The sequence below is a fragment of the Anneissia japonica genome, unplaced genomic scaffold (genome assembly GCF_011630105.1).
Source record: "Anneissia japonica isolate Jap-2015-1 unplaced genomic scaffold, ASM1163010v1 scaffold1302_len1884557_cov193, whole genome shotgun sequence".
NCBI lineage: Eukaryota > Metazoa > Echinodermata > Crinoidea > Comatulida > Comatulidae > Anneissia > Anneissia japonica.
This window is the reverse complement of record NW_022736804.1, coordinates 237,674-248,684: the sequence shown is the minus strand read 5'-3', so window position 1 is coordinate 248,684 and position 11,011 is coordinate 237,674. Positions and strand designations below refer to the sequence as shown.

At 33.6% G+C, this 11,011-nt stretch overlaps 1 protein-coding gene across 1 annotated transcript in view; it reads right to left on the bottom strand.

Moving 5' to 3' along the window:
- Positions 1-7,739, bottom strand: part of LOC117116858 (midasin-like) — a 63,069-nt gene extending 55,330 nt beyond the window's left edge. The window contains exons 1-5 of the mRNA XM_033260959.1: positions 7,466-7,739; positions 3,674-3,897; positions 3,454-3,526; positions 1,510-1,646; positions 883-990 (exon numbers count right to left, since the gene is read on the bottom strand). Coding sequence (XP_033116850.1) covers positions 883-990; positions 1,510-1,646; positions 3,454-3,526; positions 3,674-3,897; positions 7,466-7,570 — 647 coding nt within the window. The 5' untranslated portion in view covers positions 7,571-7,739. The remainder of the gene's footprint in view (positions 1-882; positions 991-1,509; positions 1,647-3,453; positions 3,527-3,673; positions 3,898-7,465) is intronic.
- Between the last annotated feature and the right edge of the window lie 3,272 nt (positions 7,740-11,011).

Genomic DNA, 11,011 nt, shown 5'->3' with positions numbered 1-11,011 from the left:
CATACATAACAAAAGCTTAATAGTAAAACCAACTAAGAATAATAGTACATTACAGAATAAGTGTGTGGAAGGAGGCCAAAATAAGTTTAGAATAAAACTTTAAGCCGTGGCCACCAGTTAAAAATATATAGAAATCCAAAAATATAAACACAAAATAAATATATATATATATACACATGTGCATATACATACATATACATACACATACATACACACAAACATATATATATATATATATATATATATATATATATATATAAAGTTAAAAGATAGTTATCAAAAAGAACACTGTTGCGTCTGATGTGGCAAATATCCAGTTTGCCCATATGGGTAAGTGACATCATTATGCCTATACATGGGCAAGTTTCCTACTACTTTATCTGAAGTAAGTGTAGCTAACTCAGACTACTTTACAAAGCCTTTGAATTGTTGGTCCTGACAAAAAATAAAATATGTTTAATTATTGCACAGGCTTAATAATTTACTTATTACAATTTTTTCTTTGTCAAACGACAAGGCCAAAAAAAAAAAAAAAAAATTCTTGAGTTGGCCACGTTTTTGACAAAATCCTGAAAATGTTGGTAGGAAATGTGTTTATGCCTAAAAAGTAGAAAATACAAAAAAAAGGACAAAGACCATTTTTAAATCTATATTTAAAAGCAAAACAATCACACAACTCACGTCACCTACTGTCCAGCAAGATAGTCTTATTTCAGTCTTTTTAGCTCATTAAAAAAAAAATTTTTTTTTAGTCAAAAAAAAAAAAAAAAAATTTTTTTTAAAAATACCTAAAATGCCGAACCTCAATTTCGTACATTTTGGGTTGGTCGGGCGTGGCCAACACAATAATTTTTTTTTACTTGGCCTAATGGTAGTACTTACTTTACAGTCAGTGTTCGGATTTCTTCAGACGTGAAGAGCGTTTCAAAGAAAGTCGTCTTCACAGTTTCCACCATCATTAGCACAGTGGATACAATATGGGCTGCATACCTAAAAACATATTTGTCAGTACTAAAATAAACTTTGACAGGGATTATAAATTTTTTGGTGTGGTATATTCATAGAGAAGGGATTACATTTGGGAAAGATGAGGGTAAAAGATTATTACATTTCTAAAAAGATTTAAAACAACAACAACAATAACAATAATAATAATAATAATTTATTATTATTATTATTACCAGTATCATTTCATGGAAAGATGATTTCAATACATAGAAAGGCAATTATAATTCTGGGAAAGATGAATACAAATTTGCAAATGGAAATTATAATTACAATAAAGATAACTATGACAATTATGGGAAGGATATTCCTTTTCTGAAACAAATTCCTATTCTGAGATAACATACAATTCAGAAGAAAATTTTGTAATTCTAGGAAATAAATTATGGGGAAAACAAAATACTTGATGATTAATTGAAGAACATGAATTCAAATGAAGAGCTTATTCATAATTGTATTATTACAATTAATTCCAATGTTAAACCATGAATACTTAGCACTTACCACCTGACATCAGTAATCTCGTGTTTTGTAAGCTGTAGAAATGGACTCCAATCCCACTTATCTTGCGTCACGCTAGGCATATGAAGTAGTGTCATCCAGGAAGCGTGCACTATCTGCAACAGCTCAGCACAATTAACCTGTAGTTCATCAGAAACATCAAGGAAGTTCTTTAATGATTTATTACCAAGAGCCTAGTACTACAGTACATATTTTAACCTTTACAACCAACTAAATCCCTCCACTTTAATCCTGCCAAGTGTGTTGAAAAATATAAATAATTGGCACTTTTATTTCTGCTTATCTTATCTTATATGCACATACCAATAGTACAAACAACTTAGCCACACAATATATAGGTAACAAGCAACTCTCCTATAGGTTGATTGATTAAGCCTGTCACATATAACTCTCTAAATTTTGGTACAAATATGCTGAATACATTCTGCTCTATGTGCACGTATTTTACAGAGGAAATGGTTGCTTCTCAAGCATGACTTCGCCACTGACCGAATAATAAGTTGATTCTCCTGAGGCTGACTATGGCATAGTATGCTACATCAAATAAACAAATTATTTAACTAAATAGCTTTTCTAACATTAACATTATCAGTGTGTATGTAATTCTGGTGAGCTATGTATTAAGTGAGGCTGGTAGTAACAGCTGAATTTGTTGTGACCAATAGTTTCATTAACATTGCTAGATATTTATAAGCATGGCTGGCAAATAGAAACCTCAGGTGACAGGGACCATTGAGGAATTAGTTTAGACTAATTCCTCCATGCAGGGACAGTGTGAATTCTACCACTTCATGAATAAGCCCACCCCTTTGAACATAAAATTGAACCGATTCTGGGATGGGCTTACAAAAGAACAGTCTATTGGCCTAGATAGACTAGGTCTAGCCTATATCTCTGAGGGGTAAAGATGAGGACTTAGGCTTTGCAAATGTATAGTTTCCAATTAGAAGGGCTTATAACTGAGTAGAGAATCGTGAATTCAGTACCATAGGTGGGCTTATAACAAGAACACTATTGTAACTTGAGTGGCCTTTTTAATTAATTCTGTGATAATTTGTTTATATATATATATATTTTTTGTCTTTTGATGTTCATCATCAAGTATCAATAAAATTTTGTAAATAATGGGAGTCCGCTTAAAAAATCTGGTTGAATGAAAACAATCTTCAACGAAATAAACTGACCCCAAAAAAAAAAAATTCTAACAAGGTTATTATCACCTTTAAATTCTATATGGACACCGTATGACTTGTTTCGAAACTAAAACATCTGGAATACATTAGAAAATCAGAATTTAAGCCAACATGAAATTGGCTTGCATTAGACGGACCTACACTTTCACTAATACTGCTCTTATTACTTCCAAAATACCCAGCATGGTGTAATTAATAATCCTTGTATCAACTAACTCAAACAGTGGTATGTTAATGGTACAAAGGTCGTGCTCGGTCAAACTGTTGAAAATCTAACCCCATTAAAAACAACTTAAATCACAGCCAAGATCTGGCTTTTCTGTGTGGTCACATTTAGCGTCTCCATGGTTACGTTATGTTGCTTGGCCTCAAGAAGAAATGCCACTTAAAATAGCAGTGCAACTTTCATGTTGTAGCCACTTAAAGCGTTTGCAATTTGAATCAAGCAACACAAACATACAGAGACTTTGCAATGAAATACAAGAACTTATATGCAGACAACTAGGCTGCATCATGCATTTTTAAGTTTCCAAATGAATCTTATGTTACTAATTGAAAACCAACAATGTTGCACATTTAGGGACAGGAATGAAAGGGCCAATATTTTATGCTAGGCATAAGCAAACAGATTTTTGTCTGTCAGACTTAATAGAAAATGTTTGATAAAATATTTTTGATGAAGTACTATACTTTTCAAATTTAAACAGACATGGAACAGTAAACCAAAACCTACCTCCTTGAATTTACCCAGGGAACACAAACGGTGGAAAGGTGAAGGCGCCCTATCAAAGTACTTGCTTGCAAACCTAAAAATATAAACACTTTAATGACAGACATGCGCAAGCAAAATCATCGTACTTACAATAATATCTTTTACTTCCACTCTACTATTTAATTATTTGTCTACAACAAAAGAATGTTTACTATTCAAACAAAATAAAAAACAAACTTACTGTACAACATCTGGATGAAGTGGTAGAAGCTTACCAATAGCGATACAGAGCTGTTCATGGGCAACCAATGAGAACTGGTCTTTCACAACTTTTTCTGCTGCCCTGTGTAGAAGGTCAAGCAGGATTGGTCGACAGTGTTCTGCAACAGTTACACAGCATTCTGGATTGACAAGCAGATCGGACAAGGTTGACAGAACTTGGTATCTATCATTACTGCTCCAAACCTACAATTTAAATTATTAGGTAATTAGCATAATTAAATAATGAGGAAAATGTCAAAACCATTAAGTACAAACTCTGAACTATTACTGTACTAGTCAAGGCCTACATACTTGTACGGTGGTAAAAGCATTTCCCAAGTGTAAGTTATACATTGGGGAGGCTATCCTTATTCACTTGAGAGTAAAGGGATAGCCTTCCAATTTGAAAGACTAGTTACTATTGAAGATAGAAACAGTCTTCCCAGTGGGATAGAAGTTTACATATGGGTTGCTATCATTTTATACTTTACGGTATAAGAATGATTTTTTTTCCATTCTTGACACCGTTTTCATTACAGAGAGTACCGGTAATCACAATTATTGTCTTTAAAGAAATTCAGCACTCTGTCATGCATGTTATGACTGATTTTTACTTATTAAAACACAGGCAACTGTATCAAATACAAATTGTAAAATACAGACAAAAACTCTAAATTATTATGTTAAGTTTGACTAAAATTATAATTCATAAACTATTAAAGTATTAAAATTATGTTGACAAATACAATCATGATTATTTTAAACTACTCAATTGTATTCATAATATATTTTTAATTTTAAAAGTTCTCAATCCCAGTTGTTTTCAAACTTAGAAACAAAAAGGAAGAAACAAAAACAATGAAAATGATATTTTATTAAAATTTCAATATGTAAAAAAACAGCAATTTCTTTCATTTTTTTGCCAGGCAGACTTAATTGTTACTGATGAGTATATTTTATTGAATGTTATAATGATGCTTTGAAAGTGAGATTTGACTTAGTATTTTAATTCCATTAAACACAGATAACTCTAGGTCATGTAAAACTGATTATTATGTCTCATTCCTCATTAGCTACATGAGAAAACAGCCTAAATGATTGTCAGGAGAGGAAAACTCACTGTTAACTCCCACAGACATTCCTTTCAATATGCTTATTTAAGCCATATGGACAGCTTAGAAAATTCTCCAATCCTCTACCAAATGACAAGAGCACTTGGCCGAGTACCATACAGAATCCACATGGAATTGATGCTAAATATGAAGACTTCCCCTCCTCAAGTTTTTTAAACCAATCAGTTATATTTTTACATGGCTTTAGTTACAATGTAATTTCTCTCTTTTGTTCTATTTTTTTAAATATTGATTTATATTATGGCTAATATCTACTTAATCAGCAGTACAGTAGCATACAATTAACAATAACAAAATTATATTATATTAAAGTAATGTATTCTGATAGGGTTGTTAAAGATCAAGTTTTGCAGAGACTTGCCATTAAGCAGTATAAGCTCAGCACTGGCTAAAGCCAGGGCCCAGACGACACCTTTAAAGTGGCTCATGGATATTAATCACAGTTACTGTAGCAGAGCAAGTCTTTAAAAGTGAGCAAAAAGAGTAAAAAACATCAAAAACAGCAGTGGACACGGCTTTGACCAATAACCAACTGGTTTCTACCTAACCCATCCCACATGGTAGTAGGGCCCAAAGAAGCCTTAGTCTGGGGCCACAGGCCTCTTTCTTAAGCCAGTGGTCAAAGACCCCTAAGACATCTTTTTAGGACATTAGGACATTCTTCATAAAAATTACTTAAAAATTCGAGGATGGGCTTACAATGCAGATCCAAGATGGGCTTTTATAACAAAAGCCTTAGGCTGAACTATAATACTTATTTCATTATACATTCTGATGTATAAAACACATTCATAAAACACAAACATAGTGAAGTACTAAAGATTATTTCCACCAGTGTGGTTCCTAAATGTTACAGGCCATTAGTTACATTAATCATGCACAAATGAACCATCTCAGATCCCTGGGAGTACTCAGTCATGCACGAGATTCAACACGGTCCAATTTGCAATTTCATTCTAAACCATTCAAATAATAATGTTACACTTAGTGCATAATGCAAAAAAGCATATTCGCTTCACAGATCAACAATAAATTCAATGAATGGCCCAACAATACTGGTAGTCCGAGTGAGATACCTGAATTTACCTTCATACATGAACACCCCTAAAAAAAAAATATAATAGCCGACCGCTGGCGCCAAGCACAAACAACTCCGCAACCATGCAACATCTTCATTTTACGTATACTACATAATATCCGAGGGGTTATCGTGCGTTATTTACATAGTGCCTCCCGTTGACACAACCTCGAGCCGCTTAACTGTACTGTTTTATGTCAATTGATCTTGATGAGGGCAGGTGCAGAACTAAATATAAATTGGGTTATGACTGGTTAAAATTAGCATGGTGAATCGTAGCCAGTAATGCTTTTTAATGGGTTTAAAGACTGGAAATCATAGGCCTAAACAATCAATAGTTACTTATGGCAATTAAAATCCCAGTCCCACACAGGCCCGCACAATGGGCTTATTCGATTGGTTCATTTCGTTGAGCAAGAATTTTTGTTAGTAAAATAGACTTCGTTGACAACAAAAATTAACGTAACCACAATGCGTTAATTAGCATCAAGTCAAACAAAATTTGCGTTATATAATTTAGATTAAATTTAAGAAAATAAAAATTATAATAATTACCCACTTTGAAGTCAAAAAATAATTGTAGTAATTCAAAAACTGGATGAAAACATTTTTTTACGAAAAACCCATACTGCCACAATCCAAAGCAGTCTTGGTTACGCAGCGTGTATCGCGATAACTATGCAACCATTTTGTTTTGTTGAGTATTTACCAGTTTTCTATTCGACTGGTCGTCTTTGTTAAGTAGGATTTTACCACTGCGCAGATGGGCGTGGTTTAACGAAGAACGATCAGTTGAATATGACCATTAACATGCATGTAGACTAAACTAAAGCAGTCTGGAAAGGGCCATGAAATTTTAGTGTTATTAGGCACCAAAACAATTAGGACTTATTATAAGGTGGTGTGAAGTACACTAAACTAAAAATGGTTCTCTGCATTGCTGGGCAATGGCTGGGGTTTTTTCAATTGACAAAGGCATAATTTATTTGGATTGGACATTTTACTGTTAGTGTTATTTTCGGTGTAAAGCGTCTATTAAAATCGATTAGTAAAACACTAAAAATGTACATGTTTGCTGGCCTATAGTAATTTTAGTCATTAGGTGCCTATATCCTATATAGGCCTACATATATATATATATTATCCTATATCCACGGCTCCCTGTCTCTTATACACATCTAGATGTGTATAAGAGACAGTATATATACTGTATATATATGCGCTAGGCCTAGCTACATTACCATAATTATAGAAGCATAAAAAATCTTATGACTAATTCAGCGAAATTGCAATGCATTTTTCACTCAGCAGTAGAAGTTCGTAAGGTATTCAACAAGTAGAAACCATTAGCACCACCACGCGAGCAAGTTCTCGACTTTGTCGAGAACAACTTTTATTACGGCTTATGTTTTATCTTTCCAACTTAATTAAAACAATCTCTAAAGGTAAACTAATACAATGATAAATAGGGCTTTTTAACAAAACTAAATAGTGACATAAAGTATTATAATTTATATTTGAAGTTTTACAAACAAGAGGACAGAATGTTTTGCAAACTTACCTGTTTTGCAAGAATCTTTCTCAAGGTCTGGGTGTCGAATTCGCCTGCATGCTTGCACACCACGAGGTCCACAGCCTCTGTAACATCAACTAGCATATTGTCCATCTATTTCGTATGATTTTAGACAATTAATAAGCCTCGATTTCACTACGATACATCTCTACGAACTATTAGTTACAATGCAGCGGTATGCTGGTTACAAAATTGTTGCAAAATAGCCTATAAATGTGCAAATAAAAAGGACACCTAGAACACCGCCCAACTCAAAATTCACGAAAATCTTGAAACGAGAAAGTGTAATCAGTGTAATTCTAGTCGAGGGCACGTGGGGGTCGCGAAACGGCGGAAGCTATACCGCCCTCAGCGATAGGAATGATGATTTGCATATTGTAAAACCTTGAATGGAAGCCCAATGGGCTTAATCTCGAGAAGAAGTCCATCTCGAATTGAAGCGCCCCCCCCCCACTTTTAGTTTGCAAAAGTAGCCTCGAAAAGAAATCCATCTGGAAAAGAAGCCCATCCAAAGTTCGCAAAAAAAAGAAAAGAAAAAGGGGCCCAGGGCTTCTATTCGAGGTTTTACGACATTATATTTTGTTTTGTAGATAGATTCAAGATTCAAAATTACTTTTAATGTCGTCTATACATGACAGTACATGAAATTTGTTTTTCTGAGCTGGAAATACACAAGCCACCTCAGCCCCACCATGGCTGGGGCTGAGGTGAGAAAATTTGAGGAAATAGTACCTCTCGAGATGGCCGAAAATGACACTTTTATATAGTAAAATTCATCATCATCACATTACCATTATAGTCAAAATGAAACGGCAACAAATTTCTCATGATCTTTTATCTGGAATCTACTTAATATCCAGGACAACTTAGGCCTAATTATAGCTTACTAAGCTTTAACTATATATACTATAGTATGATCAACAAATCACAACTTTTTTTTCGCATTTAGAACAATTTTCTTCACTTTTTATTGCTATTAATATTATTATCAATTATTACTATCGTCATCATCATCATTGTTATTATTATTATTACTATTAGTAGTAGTATTATTAAACAAACATTTAAAGAAACTTGCAAAAGGATAAAAACAGTATCGCATTTCTATCTTAAAAGACCTGGCCTGAGATTTATGGATTTAAGATTTTTTTAAATCACGCTTAGGCCTATGTGTTCTATTATGCCTATGTATAACTTGTACTGATGCATATTTACATGTTTAGAAGTATTAATTTTGAGTGATCCCAGGAAAGAATTTGTATTGGCTCAAGAATAAGCTTTAACATTTTAACACTGTGTACAAAGGGGGGGGGGGGGGAGCCGCGGCTCCCACGGCTCCCCCTGGATACGTCCCTGCATCCAAGTCTATATTTTTATATAGATTCTCACAGTATTCTGCCCACCTATTCTTGATTTCTTCTCCTTCTGCCAAAGTATTTCCATGCTGGTCATTAATGACACCAGCTCTCGCTGTGTTGTCCAGTCAGCTCTTTACATATGGAAAATGCTTTCTTGGTGTTCCCCTGCTCTTTCTCCATCTCTTTGCATTTTGCTTCTAAATAAATTGATTTGTCTTCTCTGGCTTGGTCGTTAAAATCCAGATTTAGACGCTGCCATCGGGTGGTGTCACCATTAACTAAATAATAAAGATATAAATATTTATAGGCCTATATTTGTTTATCTTATTTTTGTACCATTTTTAATAGGCTATTGTTATTTATTAATGAATACCTGTTTCTTTATACAAATTTTGTACATTTCCATTTTGCATTTAATGTTGTAATGAATACTTCCACTTACATATTTTAACTGATATCTGATGTATTTTAAAAATTTTAAATAAATATTAGTTTAAATTATTTTGTACATTTCAAGCTTTCCTTAAATTTGCAATAAAGTCATTTTTGTATCTTGTATCTTTGTAAAGATATTCTGTAATTTGTATATATCACACACAGTTTAATTTTTTTTTCTTATTATATTTATATTTGTTATATTGATATGTAGGCCTAAGTCCGAAATAAGTTGATTGATTGATCATTAGCATCTATGGCTTACAATAAGTTAAAATCTCACTAAAACAGAAACATGTCCATAGAAGTATGCCGACTGTTCGGCGCGTACGTTGCAAGTACTTTTCTATAACAGTGAACTTTGGGTCATGAATGGATTTAAAGGAAAGCATTGACATCTATCATAGGAAAATGTTACGAAAGATGCTGAACATTTAAATTAACAGATAAGGTTACTAACGCAAGGTTATACAGCATAACGAAACAAGAAGAATGGAGCATAAGAATTAAACGCAGGATGTTAAAATAAGACGGAAACATTACCGGACGAAACACAGCAAAAAAAAAAAAAAAAAAAAAAAAAAAAAAAAAAAAAAAAAAAAAAAACTGTTGGAAGACTTCAAACGGAGCATAACGAAACAAGAAGAATGGAGCATAAGAATTAAACGCAGGATATTAAAATGGTACAAAAAACACTATCGGATGAAACACAGTAAAAAAAAAAAAAAAAAAAAAAAAAAAAAACTGTTGGAAGACTTCAAACGCAAAGTAAAACGACCAGTAGGAAGACCCAAAAATAACTGAATGAGCTAAACTAAAAAAGACTTGGAAGGACATGCAAACACAAACACTATAACAAATCATCCTGCCTTGAACAGAATCAATGGGACAAATTGAGCAAAGCGTAATTTCGCAAGACGGAACAAGTCTCTTGCTACGCTAAGAAATTACAATGCCGCCCTCTCTATATTGGCGATGCCAATACACGTACTGTATATGAAACAGTATATATCTGCATACAAATGAATTAACTAATAAATACGTTAATTTAACGACGCAGATGGGTATTGCACACTGTTGCCTCAAAGGGAAATAAACATCTCATAACGAATTTCGAAAGACTGAGTTTGACGGTCATGGGTTGTTGGCGCTATATCATACGCGCACGTATATAATAGGCCTATCCCTCTACTCTCTTCCGCTCTCTTTACATGTTTACACATATCGTAATAAAAAAAAAAACAAGGTATTAAACTGCAATACATGCAGCCTTGAAAACTGATTGTCTCTCGTTATGATTAATGGTAATTTAATTTGAATTTATCTGCAAGCTCAACGTACCAGCTGCACTCTAGATATCATTTTAAACGCACAAGTAAAATATAAACTGTGAGCCTAGTGTTCGATGTTTTGATTATCGTAATAGCCTATGTTTTTATAAAATTATAGAAAAAATACATGAAGGCCTATGCGTAGACCTACATAAATGGCCTATTACAGTATATAATTATGTGGAATACAGACATACAGACGCACTATATGCGTTAATATTCAGTGACGGACCCAGAAATTCGACATAGAGGGTGCCCAGGGCGGGGGCTTTGAAAGATAGTGGGTCATACTGCTTCAGCCCCATCATGGTTGGGGCCGAGGTGAGAGAAATTGTGATTATGGCACCCCCATGTGGCCGGAAATGGCACTCTCACACTTAAATTTTAATACAATTTTTTTCTCTCTTTAT